Here is a 21,730-nt window from a genome sequence, read left to right on the forward strand (position 1 = left end):
TGTCAGCGGCTGCCGGGCGGCCCAGGGGCGGGGTGAGGTGGGCGGCGAGGGCCGGGCCTTGCCGGGCCAGACCGGGCCGGACGCCGCGGGCGGGCTGATAAGAGTCTGTGTGGGCTCACCTTCCGCCTCAGTACAGCTGGGCGGCCGTGGTCGGGCCCGCGTTTGGGGTGGCTGTGGCACAGCTATCGCTGTTCGGCTGTGTGACTCTCCTCGACGCGGAGCGCCGCCCTTCCACTCGGGCCCGGCGCGGCGATGGGTTCTCGGGCGTCTACACTGCTGCGGGACGAAGAGATTGAGGAGATCAAGAAGGAGACGGGCTGTGAGTGCGGGGGTGTGAGACGAGGCGGGTTGGGAAGCGCTGTGCGGAGCCGGACGCCCAGAGCGGGAGAGTGCCATCCTCCTCAAGCCGGGGAGGCGCCTGGGCCGGCCGCCCCACCGTCTGTCCCGTCGCGGCTGCGCGCCGAGCCCTGCTCGGGGCGGCCGGCTCTTGCCGGTGACGGGGGGGCCCGGCGCGACCACGGCGTTGCCAGATGGGCGGTGCCTGCTCCCTCTTGGCCCCGAGCCGGGATCCCACTGACCCCGGTGACCCGGGGCGGACATAGCTTGTAGGCCGACAGAAACCGCGGAGACGTCTTTTGGTTCGCACCCCTCCCCGCCCCCCTCCTCCCCCCGTTGCCTGTCGCCGCGCACGGGGGGCGTTGGGGGGGGATGGCGCCCCCAGCCTGGGCTGGCAGAAACCCGCGGGCCAGGTGTCTCCTTCGGTGCTCTGCCGGCCTCCTGACAGCAGCCGCTGGCCGTAAATACAGCTGTTCTTAGCTGAGGTGCGCCTTGGGCTGGCCACAGCCCTCCGGGGGCAGCTGCAGGGGCTGGTGTTTGCTTGGCGCACTAGAAAGGGAAAGCTGTCAGCTGTACAGGGGTTGTGGGGGTAAATCTTGCAGGGGGGCCATTGCTATGGCTTGAGATGAAGATTGGTTGTACAGTGTCTGAGAGATCTGAGTGGGAAAGGGGAGAGCAGTGCTTTTAGTGTATGCAGTATTGCATTTGGTCGGATAACTCGCTGGATTTTGGAGAGTTCTCTGTCTTTAGTTTTGGTGCCGGAGTTTAGCAGCTGTTCTTATCCCTGAAAAAAAACTATCGTCGTATAGCAGGTTCTTTTTCCAAATGTTATTTGTTTCATAGGATATTGCTAAAGTCACCTTAAGGGTATTCAGAATAAATGCAGAGTGGCATCTAAACCACAAAGGTGGTAACGTCATAACTTGTGGAAGTTGGGTATAATTAACTAGAAAAAAAGAGGGGGGAAATTCCTGCACAAGTCAGCAGTTGGGAGAGCATTATTCAAGCTGGACTGTAGCATACACCTACATTACCTTTCAATGTTTGGCTGAGTTGTTCTCCACAGAAAAGATAAAATTCAGTGTTAATTTGGCCAGAACAGTGCCTTTCTGAGAATTCTAGCAAATACTGAGTGACAGGAGAAGGGAGGTGGTAACATCATAGGGGATTACTTTTGCTGAGTGGCAGCAGAGAAGGGATGGAAGAAAACTAAGATAGTTCTGGCTAGCATATCGAACAGCTGAGTGAGTTAGCATATTTTCCATGATCCTTTTTCTGTCTGTCAAGGGAACCTTCCACAGGATGGCTATGATAAACAAACAAGAATAGCAGGCTCTGATTGTCCAGCAAGAACTTAGTGTGTTTTTAGTTCGTTTTGCTTTGTTTTTAAACACAAAGATCACTCAGTAAAGGTAGCCTCATATAAAGAGACTTTAAAACCTTTTGGAAGAACATTCCAGGTTTGCAGTTTGTTTTTTACTTTTTCACTTGTGCTTGATATATTGTCAGTAGTGCTTTGTCCTAGACCCTTACTTGCATGATAGTTAAATACCATTAAGATGGCTATATGGACATTCTAGGCAATAAGAAGGCTTGTCTCTAGTTAGTCATTAAATGTTTTACTTGTACCTTCAAAGTGGGTAGCTTAAGGTTGTATTCTTCATGTTTAAGCTTTGTGACCTGAGCTTGGTTAATTTTTCCTATATTTTTTTACTATTAAGTTTTGTTTGCTTCTTTTTATACTAGCAAATTTTGTAACCACTCTGTTAAACATTGCTAATCTCTGACTCAAACTTGTTTGTGAGTCATCACCGTTTGTCTTGTTGACTTGATCAATGTTTTTAATTTCCCCTTCTGCCCCAGCCTGTCACCACAGTCCACGACTGTGATTTTCCTCTGCCTTTAAAACCTCTGTGGACAGACAGACAAATCCACCAACCTCTCACACTTCATAGAGGTGCTGATATTTAAAAAAGGTACAAGGTGGGAACCTCTCCTCCCCCTCCAGGTTTATCTGGAACAAAGTTTGCAGGTAGAATGCCAAGTTAGTGTTACAGACTAGAGTACCCTGCGGTTTGCCAGAAACTTGATGCTGATGATGCTTAACCTACTAAAGAGCCTGAGAAAGGGACTTCACAGGCGTGAAACAGGTTGGCAGTACTGCATGTTCATGTTGTACTGATGTTGTGGTAAGTGCTTCTAAGGATTCTTTTTTGGCTTCCTTCCTGTGAAACTTGACTTTTGAAATGCTGAGAACACTTAACCAATTTGATTGACTGCAACTGTGGAATTACACAACTTTTCTGTTGTTCAATCCTGTGTAGCACAAGACTGAATAGCTACTGATAATCACATGAATGATAAACCATGTTCTTTGGCTGAGCAGATTAAAAAGATATCTTCCAGAGGACTTGAAGCATAGCCTTTTAACAGCATTACAATGGCAATCTACATTTGGCTTGAAGTTCTTTATTGTTTTTAATATGGTGGTGGAAAACATTTCTTAGCATTATAAGTATAGAAGCATCTGCAAAGGTATTGTTTCCAAGAACTGGAACCTCTAAAATCACTGAAACTTCTACTTAGTGACAGAAAGTCTCCATCAGGTTCTCAGGAACAGATGCTAAGCCTGAAGCTGACAGTCCTACATCTTAAATGTTGCTTGATTGCTTCACCTATAAACGTCTTGAAATGTGAGTTTGGAAAAAAAGCCTTCAAGTAGTCCTAGCTACTTCTGTATTTCAGTAACAACTGTAAGAAACAGATAAGAGATCCAAAATATTGCTTGTGTGTGTTGTGTCCTAAGCTTTGGGAAAGCCATTGGGATTCAAGCTATTTGGTCCACACCTTTTGGTCCTGTTCTTAAGGAGTCTATTGAAGGATTAATAAACTAATGCTCCTATCAGTGCTTAGGAGAAACATATTTCAGTGGTAACAGGTGGTAGATTTTCTGCTAAGTATTTATATGTCTTCTAAATATAGACATATCATATGTGTGAGTTTATGCTAACATTTTAGACAGGTGTGTCACAATGTTTTGACTTTAAAAACTTCTCATGATTTAATGGCAGTAAAATGGGAGTGTACACCTCCTGTCCTAGAGACCGTGACTTAAATTTTCAGAAGGACCTTAGTGGGATAGCAGTATAGGTAAAAATGTTTCAGCTACCTTGAAGACCTAACCTTTGATTTTTATTTTTTTAAAAAGCAGTCATAAATTGCAGATCTTGTTTCTGGTTCTCCTATGGTCAACACAGAATGCCAAAATCTTTTATTTTACATGAGAAAGCTCTGAAGTGTGTCTAGTGATGCAGCCTTCATGAGGGTTGAGAGCTGAAGAGGAAATGATGAGAGAGTGCAGTGGTGGACCCAGATCCTACTGCTTTCTCATACAGCTATGATCAGCTTTTTGTGTAGCTACAAATTCTTTATCCCCTGTTAACTGCTATGGAGATGACAAAAATAGCGTTTTTAAACAGTAGATAAGTAGAATTCTCATCATCACCTTTATTTCTGTGGAGGAGTGGGAGTACAGGGCTTCTTACCAGCTGTAACTCCAGGCTATTCTTTTTTTGTTGTTTTTCATCAGCAGTTGCTGTTAGTGCATCCCCTATCTAAAACACTGCAGAAATTCAGAGTCTTTAAAGTAGTGGTCCCTGCTTTCTATGTGTACGTTGCTTAACTTGAAATCGAGCAAGCTGCTTAGCCTGATTTGTAGAGAAGTTCCCTTAGGTGGAACTGAGCAAATTGCCCAACCCTATGCAAAGAATGGAAGTTACCAAGGAGATAAGAGAAAGGAGGGGGGGGGGGAAAACCGAAGAGAAACCCAACCAGTTCCTGGCAAGTCCTAAAGGAGGGAACAGTGGAACCAAAACAAATAGCCTGAAGAAAGAACAAACCTAAACAAAAAGGAAAAAGGATAACTGCTGTGCAACCTGTTCCCAGATAAGTTTTAGCAAGGAACAAGAGCGTGGCACATATGCTAGTGAAAGCTTTTAAAACAATGGGCTCTGAAAATGTCACAAAGTTCTTGTTTAACATTCTAGAGAATCACTTCTTCACTGAGTAAATAGCACAATTCAATTCAGTCTTATTTCATGTATTTATTAACCTCATCTGAAGGGGCTTTGAAAAGCAAAGATTTGCTGAAGCAGAGGTCTTTGGCATCACGAATAATGTAAAGATTTTCAGTGCAGGCTGTGTCCATGTTATTTTTAGCTATAAAGGAATGAGGGGAGATCACAGAATCAGTGAAATGGTGAATCAATTGTTTTGGTTGTTTGGGGGTTTTTTTGTCTTTTGAATTGCTATTTACTGAATCAGATAACCAAAGGATATTGGGGGCCAAAAATACAAATGGGTAGAAGGCAGATTTTTGAAGAATAGGCTTATTTGTGGATTCTTGAATATTAAGATGCAATTTACAGCTCATAAAGTCCCTAAACTGCTGCTTGCTGTGTGCTTCCAATGTAACTTGCTTTGTGTAGTCTCTAATTTTTCAGCACAGCTGCTGACAACGGAGCAGCTCAGTGTAATGAGGCCTGTTACGATGAGGAATTGCTGACAGGCTAATTTGTGTTCCTTCTCTTCTCTTTTCTGTTTTTCTCTCCTTCAGTCTCCCACAGTCAAATCACCCGTTTGTACAGTCGCTTCACCAGCCTAGACAAAGGAGAAAATGGCACTCTGAGGTGGGTATCATCACTAAATCAGCTGTCGTTGCACATCTGTCGTGGTGGCTTGCTGTTGCAGGATGCCCGCATCTCTTCCCGATGCGGTGAATCAGGCTGCTAGAACAGATTCTTCCATACCGACTGTCTACATGGACATCCAAGTTTGTTCTCTTTTATGAAAGGTCAGGAGAAATCTGTTGAACTGAGGTGCTCTAAATACCAATTGTCTTTACTGTAGTGCTGAAGGTTTGTAGCAGCTAATGCAAGAAAGGTTAGATTTGGTATTCGGGGCCTTAAAGTAAATGTTCAGAAGTGTTAAACCACATTTTCAGATTATTTCTTAACTTTATTTATATGTTGCTTCCAATAATTATTACAAGAATGATTAATTCTGGCTTTCATAACAAAAATAACTTCTGTTTCTGGGAGCATGGGCTCTTAATTGTTTCTGATACCCAGTAACTTTTAGCACTGCTTTGATCTACTTTGAGCGCTTTAACAAGAGGTGCAAAGGTAAGATCAGTAAACATCCGTGCCTCTTAGTGTTCTCAGAAACAAAAACAATTGGAACCAAGTCACTGAGGGTAAGCAAATACACACTTTATTTTTTTTAAAAGAAGTAGTGCAGGATGTTTCCAGTCCTTTAAAGTGTTCCTCTTGCCTACAATTTGCAAACCCCAGAAGCGACCAAGTTTCTTGCGACTTCAATAAAGATGAGGCTTAAACTTCATCTGCAAAACACTTCACCTTGGACTGAGTCTGTTGGAAAAAGTGTTCTCAACTGAAAGGTGAACTCTAGTGGCTTGATTGCCTGATAAAATGTCTCTGCCTCCTGTCTTTGTTCTCTGGACTTCCCCGCTCTGGTTACTGTATTGTGTGTTGGTATTGGTGTGCTTTTTATTTACTGAACTAATTATGAATGCCGATTGTATTAAATTGCTGGTTATTCTTCTCTCTTGATGCTGCCTCCAGATGACATTAATAGCAGGGAAACAGATGACAAATCAGAGCTGTCCATGATTGCACAAGGGATGCAATTTTGCAACCGACATAGGAGGTCTAAGAACATACTGCCACTTAAAGGCTGTGTTGGTGCTGGTACCAAGGCTCATCTTTTGAAACTAACCTACAGCTTTGAAAACTTGCCAGCCAAACCAACAAAATGAATCTGATCAGTTTTCAGGTGCTTTTTGTTTTCCATTCACCACATAGCCTCCTATATACCAGGGTGCACAGGGAAGATGGAGGGGATGCAGGAAAGAGTGGGAAGAGCAAAGGAACCTTATTATAGTGTAGTCCATGAGATCTGGCTGGATTAGAGTTAATTTTCTTTCAGAGCAATTCTGTGTCAGTCAAACCCAATAAACATAGAATCAAAGATCACTGGAGGTTTTATACATGATCTTTCAGAATGTGGTTGTAGCATGCACTATAAACGTATAAAAGCTACATCTACCTATAAACCAAGTTAACAGCATTGCTGCTTGGAAGCTGTGAAGTTGTAATGCACTCTGTCTTTGGCAGCACTGTTGGCTTGCTGCTGCTTTTCCTGAAGGAAATGCACAGATCCTTCTGGTGCCACAAACTGCTGACTGTTAATGTTTCAGTAATCAGTTGTGGAGTTGGACTGTAATCAGGGCTACTGATTTACTTATTTGTTGGTTTGGTTTTTGATTAAAAACTTCTCCCCTTTTGGATTGTCCAGATATTTTTATGCTGACTGACTCCAATGATTTGGACTGTGCCTGTGCTGTAAATATCTGGACTTGCATAGCTGAAGGGATTACAAAGTGGATTGAGGGTGTGGAAACAATTGTCTTGGGATAGGCAGGAACTTCTTAAGCCCACTCGGTCACTGAAGCCAATGTATCATATAAATTGTAGCATTGGCTAATTGGCAATTGTGACATAGAGATCATCTGATGATGTTGTAGGTAAGGCCAATTCTATTTATGTCCCAAAATTAAATTATTTGGAAAGTATGAACACTAACAGCTCCTTCAAGCTTTGCATGTGGGTTTTGTCATCGCTGGTGAATAAAGAGGATGGCTGCCAGTCTAGCATAACTTTTCCCTCCAACTATGAATTTACCTATTGAGTCCATAAAGTTTGTATAAACTTCAAAGTGATTGTACTCACTTTATGTAAGAGGAGTAATTCATTACATATGCAACAAATACCTGTTGCACAATGCTTAGTTTCATAGTGTTATGTATAAGGAGGAGTTCTGCTTTTGGTACTGGGGAAGGGAAGCTGCAAAGTGCCAGCAACAGTGCAAACTGTGCTCCAGTCTTGGTCTCTAAGCATAGCTTGCTTGCAATGTGGCTGACTCAGAGTAGCAAAGAAGTTTTGAAACCTGCCCTGTCACCCACAATCATGTTGAGACTATTAAATTTAGGTAATGGAAAACTAGTTCCTGGTGGGGGGGAGTGGAAAAGAAAAAGAGGGAAGAGTAAGAACTACAGCTTGGATGGTCATATATGTTGGTTTCTGAAATACTGATTAAAGGACTTTCTACTTTGAGACAAGCCAAGGTGAAGTTCTCACTTGTTTAATACCTCCAGACAGTCTAGAAGGCATGCCTTCTGTTTGCTTCCTGTGAGCAAGAATGATTGTTTCTGTAAGGATGACTTAACAGCTTTGACTTAGATGTGATAGAAGTCACTCGTGATCAGGAAAAGAAGTGTTAGGCAGTTCTTTATGGCATGAAATAGACCTTTCAATGTGTGCCACCCTTTTGAGAAGGGGAGAAGCTGTGTTGTCCTTATCTGTGGATTAAAAATGGGCAAGGTGTAAAGAACACTTTGTACAGAAGACCTGGCAGATGATGATTAATCCTGGTGGTTAGAGAAGACAGGTAGTTCATTATGAAAATACAATCCAAAACTGAAATGTTTCCTAGCCAGTGTACCTATGTGCATTTTCAAGGTACTTTGCAGTTACATAAATGTAAGAGAAAGGAATCAATGCAGACCAAACCTCAAATGCCTTGGTTTAGCTTTCTCTCCCCTAAATAACTACAGCCATGGTTACCTATTCACTCTTAAAGTCTTGAAGTGTATAAAAATGGTATTTTTTTTTTCCCCCCTTTGGCTTCACTTTTTATAGGCAAAATGAGTAATCTCCCTCCAGCTTGCACCACCTGAATAAAACTGGGTTGTAAAATCCAGGACAAAACTGTTCAAAAATTGGGGTTTTTTTCACCTTTTATTTCAATATTGTGACACACTGAGTTGCCAGAACAAAAGGTTGATACCCCTGAATGTCCATAGCTACATCTGAATTGTGAAGCCTGAAACACTTGTTCTGCCTACATCCTAACTCCATGTCAGAAGGAAACCAGTGTGTATGTTTTCTTTACCATTCTGATTTCCCTGATGAGGAAATTGAAGCATATACTGGGATGAATATGTGCTTGCTTGGGTGACTCTTTGTTGAGCTGGTATAGAAGTCTACTCCACACAAGAATGCATCTGCTCCAAAATGTATCTGCTGTAAAGCAGCTCTAGACAGCCACTATAGAGCTATAAAAAAACCCCAAATACTTGTCAAAACTGCTGCTTTTGAGTCTCCTGTTTAGGGTAGTTTCTGCTGTGCTGGGGAAGTATCAGGTTAAGTACTTAAGAATGTCAGGTTAAGCACTTCAGAAGTACTTTTTACTGTACTGGTATGGCCTGGCCAGTGTGAGAAGGAAGGGCAAGTACTCTGAAAGCTGATAACATGAGGAGAAGAGACAGGCTGAGCTGTTTGTGTATATCTCCTGCTCATGAAAGCTATTCACAAGATGCTGTCTCCTGGGGAAATTCAGAAAGCCTCTGACACAGAGAGAAGGGTAGCAAGAACTAGCTGGACCATCTTGTTTGTCTTTGCCAATGAACAGGGTCATCTCGGGCTGGAAAGGTGTCAGGCTTGTTCTTACTGGTTCAAACTGATAGTGCAAGATTTCAAAGTATAATATGAAGAGTGAACATGGAATTCTTTACCTTTGCTTAAGAAAATGCAAAATATGTGTGTGTATATATATATTTATTTATTCTTTATTTAAAACATGACACAGGCAGGGTATAGGTTTGAGCTGGAGAACAATAGGGTGCTGGAAAAGTTGATACCTCCACTCTTGACTGTGATTGCTTCACATTGGTCCCTGCTCCACACCCCCTTGCTCATCTAAACAGCACATTTACTTTTAGCATACTTCTTGGCCTAATGTTTGTAACCCAATTACTCCTGAGAGCTAACTGACTTCTAAAATTTGTGTGGAGTGCATCTAAGGATGAAGTTAGATGAAATGGCTGACAGAGTTGTGAAAGATGGGGTCTGGCCTCTTTCCCTGTCAATTTTCCAGGCTCCCAACAGCCTTCAGGTTGTTAAGAGTTTTGAAGCTGGTTTTAATTTGGTTTTGTTGTTGTTTTGTTGGCTTGGCTTTTTTTGTTGTTGTTGCTTAAACTGCTTCAAGTTGCTAATTCACCAAATAATTGGGAGGATGGATAGGAGGAAAATGGAGAACTATTCTGACAGTTCATGAGACCACCAAAAGGCTTGATGAATGACAAAGCTGATGTTGGCAAGGCAAGGGAGCAGTGAAACCCCTTCAATAATAACCTGGTAAATCTATTTGACTGTCTTGCATGATACACCTTACCTTTAATTCCCTTTTCCAAGTAATTTCTTGTTACCTATATCCTCTGGACATGTTTCCTTTTCTCTACCACTTCTCTTCCATGTAAAATTTGTTTTCTCTCCATTGTTCTGTTTTCCCTCAGCTCTAGGTAGTCTTGCCCTCCTCATCCCTCTTGAGGGAACAGTGTTTTGTTACTATCTAGAAGTAAAAGAAAGATGAACAAACAGAAATAATGGAAGGAAAAAAGGCTCTAATAGGTTTGTTATCTTTCGGGCTAAGGCAGAAGTGCCTTTACAGTAGTGATCTGATCTGCTGTGTGCCTTGGGGGTATACTCATGCTTAGAAATACTTATCTTGCTTAGAATCACCAAATTCCTTACTGCAAGGTGTGTCTTAAGTGTGAATGCACTGACTATACATTAAATAGTTGTCCTGCATAATGATAACATGCAGTTAAAGGCTGCTTTGCATGTTACATTTAAGCAAGGATTTAATAGAAGCCAGGTTCCTGGAAAGATCTGTTAAGAGAGCCTTGTTGCTATGGCACATGAAGTAGAGGGCATCACATTTCCTGTAAGATCCAGCCTTGGCCAGGTGAAGTTGGTCCCTAATGACTGCAGGAAGCCTTCGTTTATAAAGTGGGGAATAACTTGCATCATGCATTCATTTACTTCTTTTATGGCTGCTGCAGCTATTTCAATTATAACACTCACTCAGTAATGTGCTCTTAATAAGCAAAAATAGTCTGCTGCAGTCCTGATAATGACAGGACAAATGGATTTGAAACCTGGGGAGTTATTTGTGGTTAATTGTTAATCTCCTGTTAGAAAGCAGAACAACTGGAGGCTGAAATGCCAAGTGTAAATTGAGGCTCAATGCTAAGAAGCAGCAATATGCAAGTAAGTTCTGAAGCATTAGGATTTTCCTCTAAATGGAAGAGAGGGCATTTGCTACTTCTACCTTGTAAATGTTAGCATTGACACTGAAGTCCTGGTGTTAAAATTTTGTTACTAGGACATAGGTTTTCCACATCGCTGCTTCTCCTGCCTGAATCACTAATGCATACTTTGCCCTTCAGCTATGGCTTAAAATGCGGCAGTCCTGAAGGGTCTGGTAACAAGCTGATCATGTTTTACAGATGTTCATGTGGCCTGTTAAAAATCATTCCAACCTGGTCAGAGCAGAAGCTTGCTGGGATAGCTTAAAAACATGGTTAGGTCACTCGAGCAGAAGGTCAAACAGTTTAACCGTGTTGAAGCAGATGTATTACAATTGGGACTCTAACAGCGTCCATGCGTGGCTGGGTGTGGGGAGTGCTTTGGAATGCATTTAAAACTAGAACATCTTGCTTCTGTTAGTAATAGTGTCTAGGTAGTTCCCTTTTTCCTCTGCCCTTAAGATCACAGTGTTCTCGAAGGTCAGCATACGTAATCTCAAAATCTTTGCTTTACTCTGCCAAGTTCCTGGTGCAACAATATTGTGAACCAACCCCTGTTGCTGATTCGTCTGATGAGCAGAAGTTTCAAAAGCAGCAAACACTTAATGACCAAGTTTGAGACTTTGACCTAAACTTCAAAATCAGCAGGACCACGTTTGACTTGAAGAGAATTGCCAATATATCTGGAGACTTGGCAATCAGACACACACACACACACACACATATATATTTATATATAAGTATATATGTATGGAGTGGGTTTTTTTTGTGGTTTGTTTGGGGTAGATTTTTTTTTTTTATGGCCTTATTCCATTGCTGCTATCTTTGATTTAAAACCTTATGATTGTGGAGTACATCTTGTACTAAGTGATAAATTGATGTGAGCAGTTGTCGGGGTGTGGGGGGGAGAGGACCCAAAGACCAAATGAAACATGGTGACCAAAGTATTCACCTAGACTATCTCACTCACCTATCAATGTTCTATTAGGTTGGAAGAAAAGAAGAATTACAAGCACAATTCTATTATTAGAATGAACCCTGTGTTCCTTGTCGTACTGATCTAAAGTGTGTGTGCATCAGCACAGCTTGTGATGTCTGCCAGATCAGAAGAAGCTGTAACAATGTGAGAGCACAGCTATGCTTTACTGTGCACACATAATCCTGAGCAGAAAGGAGAACAGCTGCCAAGAGCAGTGAGGGTTTTCAGGGTAGTGGTGAAGGTACATCTGGTGTGCAGGCCTCGAAGTCTAAATTTACTACTTTAAAATAAGGTGTGCCTTGATTGAAGCTGAAACTACATGAAATCTGGCATTTGGATGAGAAAGTTGTTGCATTACACAAGAATTTCTAGGGGACTATGCAGATCACCTGTGGAATGTTTGGAGGAATGTGGTGTTGTCTTAGAACCTGGAATGGGATACTTTGGGAAAATCATGCCAGCCCAAATGGGTCACTACCAAAATAATTATTTTTGAAAGTCCATTTCCTTTTTAAAGCCATTTTGCTTCCAAGCCAGTTCAGAAGCTTTTCTTTCCTTAAGCCACAAACTGGATGTCATCATTACAGGAAGGTTTTAGCACAGTGCTAGCATCTGAGAAGTGCTGTTAACATGATAAATGAACACTGCTAGTCTGTAATGTAATACAGGCTGGGTGTTGTCTTTTGCTTCTTTCTGTGCCATTAGTCATAGAGAAAATGTGATTTAAAGAGTTACACTTGGGGGGAAAAAAAAAAACCAACCAAGTGTCTTGCCACAGAAGTAAGAGCCCAACAGATGTTTTACTGTCAATTCTTTCTAAGCAGCAGCTTCTCTGACTTGAAGTTTATGCAGACTTCTTGTGTCCTTGTCTTGCTTAGCCGTGAAGACTTCCAGCGGATTCCAGAGCTTGCCATCAATCCACTGGGAGACAGAATTATCAATGCTTTCTTTCCAGAAGGGTGAGTTTCTGCAGACAGGCACAAAATTTGTAGTACCTCAGAAGTTTTAATAGGAGTGAAATGCTGATAAATAAAGCACAGAATTTGAATATTCAAATAGCTGAATGCCTTTGACTTGTCATCAACTGTGTGTGGGCAGAATTGTTTCCTCGGCATATTTTCATCTTGTCATGAGAAATACTTCACAACCTTCAAGTGTGGCGTGGTGCTTGATTCACTGACAAACTCAGGCTTTGTCACAATTTTCTACTCTTCTTGTTGTGCTGCTAAAGACTTCCAAAGTCCCTATATGCCCTTGACTTCCTTTAGTTCTTAAAGCAAACTTATAGCAGCACTATTTTATGCTGAGTAGTGTTGCAGTTAACTAATTGAGTCTTGGTTTTCACCTTTTACCCTGTAATTCTACCTTTTATTAGGTCTGCTTTTTGTGCTTGGTTTTTAATTGTTGATCACATTAAAGACATAGCTCATGGCACTTCTAATATAAATCCAATGAGAGAACCTGATTTGTAGTACTGTTTCTCTTCATTGTAACTCTCTTGATTGTTCTATGGAATCTGCTGCTGTTCTTGAACACATTTGTCATTGCTGATTGAAGATCAGGTTAGCTAATCTGGTGTCATATGATACCAGGCAGGGTTTCCTGAGGCGTAAGCAGGAGTCTTTTGTATAGCTGTTTCCCCCAAATTCTTGGGAAAAGACCTATATGTCAGGGGAGCTGCCCCAAGCAGGAGGCAAGGGTGACAGCAAAGCTGGCAGGGACAATGTACTTGCTGACAAAGGGCACAGCACCTGAAGAAAAGCAGAGCAGGTCCAGTGAATGTTGTTACGTCAGCCAACAGTCCAATGGTTGCCAGACAAGGGACACGGAATCAGGATCCAGATCAGCAAGGAACATTGCCAGATTCAGGCATAGCTGCAGGATAGCTCGGGCAAGGGCTAAGGAGGCAGGGCTTGAGCTCAAATAGAGCTTGCAGGCAAGGAGTGGGGAGTTCCTCACAGCTTCTTTAACACACCATACTTCATCAGCAAGTTCCCACGCTGCAGCTGCACTGTTATCAGAGCTGGGTTTGAGCACAGGCAGAGAAATCCTGGGGAGGACGGAGTGGAAGAGACTGCATGGTATTAATAGTTTAGACATTACATTCATACCCTTTACTGAAATAAAGAGCCCATACAAGCCATGCTAAAACTGACCTGCTGAAATGCTTATGCAGAGAGGACCAGGTGAATTTCCGTGGCTTCATGAGGACGCTGGCTCACTTCCGGCCCATAGAAGACAACGAAAAGAGCAAAGACCAGAACGGACCAGAGCCCTTGAACAGCCGAAGTAACAAACTCCACTGTAAGAAACGTGACCCTTTCTATAGAAGCCATTGTTTGCCATTGTTTTTTTTCTTGGTTGGTTGTGTTTTTTTCCTGAGAAGGCAATGAAGGAGCTTGGGGTCTTCTGTGGAATGATATCCTCTTAATACCTGATGAGTTTTATAATTAACTCGCAAGCTTCAGCAACTGACCCATTCATGTATTGGAATTGGTAACATCTTTACTAACATGCTTTTCCAAGCATCTCCTAACAGAAGTGTTCCAAAGTGGTCTGCATCCAAAGTTGTTTCAGATTTAGCGTTTTTCAGGTGTAATGGGTTGGGGCAGACCCCCTCCCCACCACGGGCAGAAATAATGACTCAGACAAAGGGGTTGCAAAAGTGATGGAAAGTTTAAATGGAAAGCAGTGAGTGTGTACAGAAAGCCAGAAGCACAGTGACAAAAGAAACCCCAAAGCAGACCCAGAAACATCCCTTCCCCACCTGAGGGTGCACCCAAGACCCCCAGGGCTCCTCCTTTCCGCCCCCCCCCCCCCCCCCCCCCCCCCCCCACTGCTAGGCTAGTCTCAGCTGGCCAGATCTGAGACTGCCCATCCCCCTGTGGCTTTGGGCCTAGCCAGGCCCATGGCCGGGAGACATCTCCCCCAGTTACCAGGTGGCAGAGAGGAAGGAAAAGAGGAAGTGCCAGACCCCGCCATGGATTTTATAGTGGTGCAGGGAATCATGGTAGGAACCTAATTTCCTGTGTCCACCCACTGGGCTGGACTTCTGAACACAGGAAACACCCCTGAAGCAGAGGGCACCCAGCCCAAACTACTACATCAGGCCATATATGCATGGGTTTTTCTGCTGCTTTCTCCAGTCTTCCATGTAACACAGTGCTTTTTTTTTCCCTCACCTTTGGCTGAGTGCTCTCTTGACTATTTGGACAGCTGCCTACAGGATATGAGCTGAACACTCTTGCTTGCTAATCAAAGTTGGCAACAATCCTTAGAGCACTTAAAATTTCTGTCATATCTCATCCCAAGTACAGTGGAAGAGAATGATTGGTAATGAGAAAAAGGCTGGCTCTGAAGTTAAAGGGTTGAATGTATCTTGGGGTAATTATACTTCCATGGCTTAGGGCTTTGGAGAAATACCTCTACAAGCAGAGTGCTTCAGAGCAAGCTTATACTGAATGCTTAAGATTATTGTTTGATGATTATTTATTTTTTCCCACTTCTTGGCAGTAATGTTATTCCTGCATGTGGTAATGACACTTTATGGAGCTGAGCCCTAAAATTCTACATTACCATAAAATCAAGTTAATTATCATGGAAATAATTTATGACTTCTTAGTGCTGGGGGTTTTTAGGTAAATGCATTGTTATGAAGAAAAATAATGGCACTTGACTTAAATGACTCCTTCTTTTCTTCCCTGTAGTTGCCTTTCGGTTATATGATCTAGATAAAGATGACAAGATTTCCAGGGATGAGCTTCTTCAGGTAAATAGCACAGGGCTGCTTTGAATGACTCCATCATGACCAGTGTCAGGCTAAGCAGTTTCTGCTGGAAATGACACCTAAACATCCAACAAATACACTTGAGCCTTTTAAGAACGACATTCTGTAACTTTCAAAGGTGCTTCTAGCAGGACTTCACAAGGATAGTCCTTGATGTGGATTAGATTGTTTGCCTGGTCCTTTGTGCACCCCATAAAAGCTTCCTGAAATTGCAGCCAAGGTAATCAAAGTTCATCAGTGTTGCATATATATGAAACTAGGCTGGAGCTGGGTGTAATTATATATTACTAATCCTGGGAAGTAGACATGGCAATTTGTGGTTCCTGATGTAGGACAAGGATTTCCTTTTGACTGAAACTGCCCTCTTCTATCTGCACAGAAAATGCTTTACCAACTGAAGAGAATAACAGCAGTTGCCATTCAACCATATATATTTCCAGCATCCCTGTAGGCAGCTATCTCTGACAGCAGATACTCGGTTAGATGTAGTGTCTTTCTGTCGTGGTTTGAATCTGGCTGGCAGCCAAACACCACACAGCTGCTCACTTGCCCTGCTCCTGGGGAGCAGGGGACGGAAATTAGAGGGATAGAGGTAAGGAGACTTGTAGGTTGAGGTAAAAACAATATAATGATGGAAATAAAATTATAATTGTAGTAATAATAATAGAATAAGCAAATGAACAGTACATGATTCAGTTTCTTACCAATGCCCAGCCTGTTCCTGCCTAGCAATCCTGGAGCACAGAAAATCCTGAAGCTGCAGTCCTAGAAGCTCCCAGCTTCCCCATATCTATATATTAAGCATGATGTTGTATGATACAGAATATTCTGTTGGCCAGTTTTAGTTTGTTGCTCTGACTGTGCTCACTCCCAGCTTCTGGTGCACCTGCACGCTGGCAAGACAGGGGAAGATGAGAAGCCCTTGATTTCCTAGCAACAACTGAAAACATCAGTATATTATCAACATTCTTCTCATACCAATTCCCACTCTGAATCCAAAACACAGCACTACTATGGCTACTAAGAAGAAAAATTAGCTCTATCCCAGCCAAAATCAGGACAGTGTTTTGTGAGGGGGGGGAAAAGAAAAAATAACAAAAACCAAAGGCATTGGAACAAACCCTACTCATTCCTAATTCCAAAAGCTTTTTGATGCTTCTGCCTCTTCCTGCCACCTAATGAAAACGCAGGATTCTTTGTCAAAGGTGGCTGCAAAAGGAAATTGTCCTTCCTGAAAGCCTTGATGTACAAAGGGCAAATGGAAGTCTGCCTGACTTCCATGGAAATCCTCCAGGCTCGTTCTTGTTTTGACAGCATACATGAGAAACACAGCAGTCAGATTACTTCTGTTCCTCTGCCAATAATTGTTACTTTCTCAGTTGAAAAATAATCTGAGGGCTTCTGTATGTTGCAGGTATTACGGATGATGGTTGGTGTAAACATTTCAGATGAGCAGCTGGGCAGCATTGCTGACAGGACAATCCAGGAAGCTGACCAAGATGGAGACAGTGCCATCTCCTTTGCAGAGTTTGTGAAGGTTGGTAAACTAGATTCTTAATGACTCAACAAAATAGCTCAGTAATGGGCAAGTCATTCAGACTTCAGTGCAAATGGAAACTTGAGAGGAGGTCACTTAAGTAGTCTTGCCTGCATTTGAGCAAAGCTAGCCTTCTGCTAGCTCTTCCCTTCTTTAGCAGGACTTTTCTTTTTTTGATACTGTCAGAGTACTAATAATTAATCCATATGTTTCTTTATAGTCTTACATAAGGTACAGCACTGAACATACTGCAAAACTTCCACTTCTCTTTTGCAATTGTTTTTTCCTATACTCATAGCCTGACTGGCATGGTTACAACAGAGTGATTCTGCTATAATTGTGCTGTCACTTGTAGTCAGCAACATAGCTACTATCAGAGCTCTGAGCTCCTTCTGAATTATATCTTTCAACTTGTTAGTCAGAAATAGGTTATAGTAAGGATCCATTATAGAGTCCATAGAGAAAGTTGTTCTACAGTAGAACAATTTCAGCTGCCTGGCAAGAGGAACCAAACTGGATCTTGGAGGTGGACAAAGACAGGACAGCAGGCAACAGAAACAAGATGTAGCATGGGAAATCCTGGTTAGTGATAAGGAAAAGCTCTTAACCAAGAGGATGATCGTAGTTGCTGAAGATGTAGAACCTCTTTCCTTGGAGGGATATAAAACATAAATAGACAAGGAAGGCCCTGAACAACCTGATCTGCTTAAGGTAGGGCCAGCTAGGAATTGAGTGAGTCTCTGAAAGGCTTTCAGAGATCTCTTCAAACTTAAATTACTCATACCTTTGAACACTGAGGTCTACTGTGTGAAACAGCCTAGAGCAGATCAATGTCTTTACCTCAGGCTTAACAGCAGTTCAGTGAAGGAAGTTGCCACCCTAGTTTTATCTGCATTGGTACTGTTGTGGTCTTGATTTTTAGCTCTTTAATGACTGCTCATGCCACTTCCTTTACTCTGTTCTCCCTTCTGTTTCCTGCCCATGCATTCCCACACAATCTAATTCTGGAAATTCAAGCCTTCCTGGGCTGTTGACAAACTGAGATCACATTAGTTACATTTTGGTCGACAGCCTTTGTCCAGCTTTAATGGCTGAAGCTTCTTTCCCTGGAAGGACCTTAGTCCAGAAGGAAAAATAGCAGCCTCTAGATGAAAGAGTGGCCTGCCAAATTGAAGACATCCCATGTTCCTGCCCACTTCCTCTCTACCAGAGTAAGAAACCTTGTAGGAGAGAAGTATGTACAGTAACTGAAGTGGCTGTTTCTGAATCTTATTGCAGGTTTTGGAGAAGGTGGATGTAGAGCAGAAAATGAGCATTCGATTTCTTCACTGATGGATGGAGAGCCCATTCTTTTCTACCCCTACTACATAATGAATAGAACTTCATTTTCTCTTTAGCACCTTGCCCCAGAGCATTGCTACTGGTGAATAATACATCTCCAACCCCTACTTGATTTATTCTACCAATGTGAACATTCCCTGTGCATCAGGAACAAAGGGAAGTGGCTGCCCTGCAACTTGGAAAGGAGCATTTTTTAAAAAGATTAATAACATTTTCCTTCCTTTTTTTTTTTTTTTTTTGGTACCCTTTCTCCCTTGTGTCCTTCTGCACTACTGTTTCAGCCAAAATGTCTCTCCTTATGTACTGCTGTTTAATCTACAAACTGATTCTTCTGAGCTCTGAATCTGAGAATGGAAAAACGGGAACACACCACAGAAGTGCCCTCTGAAACACTTTGGAGTCAAGCATCTACTCAAACACTAGGTGCAGGGATAATGATTCACTTTTGCTTCCAGTAGTAACACCACATGACAGCTGCCTTTTTTTTGTCCCCATTTGGCTCCTTACATGCAGATTTTATTTCTTCACTGCTTCCAAGTCTGCCTTCTACTTGGACTTCTCAATTTCTATGGCTTCATTGTGCAACTAGCACTGAATGCATGATGATAACCTAGAGTACTTCACCGTACTGTGAATAGATTTTATGCGTGGTGGGATGAATTCACAGGGACAATAGATCCTCATCTGTGGTGGAGACAGGCTGTGGCATCCTCAAAAGGAACAGGAATTCTGCACTAAGAAATTCAAACTGTTCCAGTAGCAGGTGCAGAAAATTGTTTTGTTCCTTTGAGTAGATTTTGGGCTTGATAGTTAGTGACCATCAAGTGCCCTCTCCAGGTTGCTTTGCTCTAGGATCCCTCCTCATCAGGATGGTTTTGCCTCTGAAAGTGTAAACTTGTTTACCAGTTGTACATAATGCAGGAAAACCAGTCATGCCAAAATCTGGATTTGTAGTTCTGTCACTGCCCCCAGTGCCATGAAACAGAGTACTGATTATATTATTTTATTTTATTTTTAGCCTTTTTTTGGTTTGTTTTTCAATCCTAGTGGCCTGGATAATCACCAATTATTTACATTTTCCAGCATGGAAGTCCTGGTCTATTAGGTCTGTGTTGAGAGTGGTAGCTGTATTTATGAAATCTGTGGCATAAGACTATAATTTGGGGAAATGCTTATTTATCCTTATTCTTTCAGATTGTGTTTCTACACAAATCTCTTTGCAAGTGTGAGATGATTAATATAATGCTGATAAATTCAAGAGAGGATTATTAAAGGGTCAAGATGTAATTTTCTGTGGCTAGATTGGTAATCTCATCTAGCTCAGCTGGAGCATTCTATAGCCTGGGAGTTCTGTCCAATAAAACCAAAAAGCTGTGGGAGCTACTTTATTGAAGAATCAGTGTTATAACTGCTTCTGTGTCATGTGTTAACATTTCTATAAATACTTACCAGTCTCAAACTACTCTCAAATGTGCATTTTCTTCTTCTTTTTTTAACTTCTCAGTTCTGTAATCCTAATTTAAACATGCAAGTCTCTGAAGGATTTTCACTTTGTTTTAAATGAAGGAATTGCCAAGTGAAATGTTGCACTCTGCTGTTTTGCAGAGTGCAGCACAGTTCCAGAAAGAAATAGAAATTAAAAACCTTTACTCTGTCTGAGTAAAGGCTTACAGTGTTTTATGACAGTGTCATGCCAAATGGGAATGTAACAGTCTTAGCAGATTGAAGGGCAGGGGGGGAAAGGCTGTTGCCAGGCTTTGTGATTTGCTCTGAGGTAGGTATTGCTCTCTTCTGGCTATGTAGTTGTAACCTACAGTTGTGCCTTATTGTCCCAGTGAGACTGGATATTGTATTTATCAATCCATAAATAAACCTTCCACTATATACAAAAAAACAACCCAAAACACAAACCCAACCCCCAAAACTATTATTGTATGGCACTGGCTATTCTCTAGTGACTGGAAAAGTTAAGTATCAGCAGAAGGGCCTTGGAGATCAATTTCTTGAAGCTGAACTTTATTTCCAGAGGATTAAGCAATACTTTATTCTGCTCTTGGGCAAACTAGTGCAACACATGAGCCTCAGAGGAGGATACACTCCTGAAACTGCAACATGAGCTTTACACCTCTTCATGGTTCCAAACCTGGCTGCTTTTTGCCTCCCTCCCCATAGTGTTGAGGCATTTTTCAAATTGAAGAGCCTAGACTGCCAGAGCTTGCTTGTGACACCCGTATGTGTGAGCCCCTGCTTCAGCCATCAGGTATTTTTGCTAATGTAGTAAGGTGAACATAAATATTCTCATAGGTGCATTGCCAAAAAAACCCACCCAAGACCAACTAACCTTCCAGCAGTAAGCAAAACCACTGAACTATCAGAACTTAACTTTGCTGTTGGCTGTATAAATCGCTTGGAGGCCATTGAGTATCTAAACAAGCGTCCCGAAATCTCGTTTACTGTGTAACTTAGAAGGTTGTAGGCATGAGGGGAGTTCTACAGAGCTGATACCTTAAATCCATGCTACACTTAAAATTGCTCAGAGCTAAGCTGTATGGGAGTAAGCAAATTTCCACAAAAGTAGTAGTATTTTAGCATACTTGCTTGCTTAGAAAAATTATCTTGAAAACAAGGCCCATCTTTGCACATTACTCTGGAAGAGAGACAAGGTTATCAGGTCAAAGAGCTACCTAATATTGTCATCTTCTTCTTTTAGGGGGGAAAAAAAAAGTAGTATTTAAGTACAGACAAACCATTTTCCAGAGTACTGACAATTAGCAGCTTTACAGTAAGACTTTAATTTCCTCTCAAGTTTGTTGAGAATCTCTGAATGGTTTGCTACAGCAACCTATGATTAGAGTTAGTTTTCATTAAGTGTTGGGAGTATTAGGAAGACTACAGAAAGTAAAAGGTTTGATAGCTGATCACTGCTGAAAGGTGGCAGATGAGTTGGTTGGAAGAGCTGTAGGCCCATTAGCTTGGCAGCAAATGGGGGTAAGACAAAAGACTCTCCATACTGGGTTTGACTTGTGAAGAACAGGAGTGAAAATAGTGTTAATTTCCATAACCTTGAAATGGAAAATTGCTTTGGAAGTCTGCTTTTGGGTCCTTTGAAGCTGGAACTCTGGTAGAGAGTGCGTGGATGTAATATTCAAGTTGGCAGAAGCGTTTGAGTTAAGCTGATGGTCTGCATTAAAACACCGCGTAGTAGAAAAGTGTGCATTAAGTAGTTTAAGATTTCAGATGAAAGGGCTTGTAGTAGCTGTCTGTGATGAATCACAGTTAAATGGGGGTGTTTCTCTTCGCGTTTTCTGAATGGGTAAGTACTCCTCTTTACACTGTTCAATGCATTCAGCCGTCAGCTTGAAGTGTAAAATTACCACTGCTAAAAAAACACAATAAAACCAACAACCACCGCAAAAAAAAAAAAAAAGGGGGGGGTGGGGGGGAGAAACACACACACACAAAAAAAATCCCAACCCGTAATTTTGGCAGGTGACACAAAAACTGGCAGTCATTGACGGCAAT

The 21,730-nt window shown here is 42.0% G+C and overlaps 1 protein-coding gene across 1 annotated transcript; it reads left to right on the forward strand.

The window, feature by feature from the left end:
* Positions 1–35: 35 nt before the first annotated feature.
* CHP1 (calcineurin like EF-hand protein 1) lies at positions 36–18,422 on the forward strand. The gene is made up of 7 exons (XM_054161500.1): positions 36–319; positions 4,952–5,024; positions 12,422–12,502; positions 13,720–13,847; positions 15,251–15,312; positions 16,745–16,867; positions 18,146–18,422. The coding sequence occupies exons 1-7, from the start codon at positions 253–255 to the stop codon at positions 18,197–18,199; spliced, it is 588 nt and encodes a 195-aa protein (XP_054017475.1). The 5' UTR covers positions 36–252; the 3' UTR covers positions 18,200–18,422.
* Positions 18,423–21,730: the final 3,308 nt, after the last annotated feature.

The sequence above is a fragment of the Dryobates pubescens genome, chromosome 5, assembly GCF_014839835.1.
Source record: "Dryobates pubescens isolate bDryPub1 chromosome 5, bDryPub1.pri, whole genome shotgun sequence".
Taxonomy (NCBI): domain Eukaryota; kingdom Metazoa; phylum Chordata; class Aves; order Piciformes; family Picidae; genus Dryobates; species Dryobates pubescens.

What these genes read in the sequence shown, in the direction of transcription:
- CHP1 (XM_054161500.1), top strand. Translation starts at nt 253, where the DNA reads ATGGGTTCTCGGGCGTCTACACTGCTGCGGGACGAAGAGATTGAGGAG. An exon ending in GATCAAGAAGGAGACGGGCT is followed by an intron (nt 320 to 4,951) that starts GTGAGTGCGGGG and finishes TCTCTCCTTCAG; the next exon opens with TCTCCCACAGTCAAATCACC. An exon ending in GGAGAAAATGGCACTCTGAG is followed by an intron (nt 5,025 to 12,421) that starts GTGGGTATCATC and finishes TGTCTTGCTTAG; the next exon opens with CCGTGAAGACTTCCAGCGGA.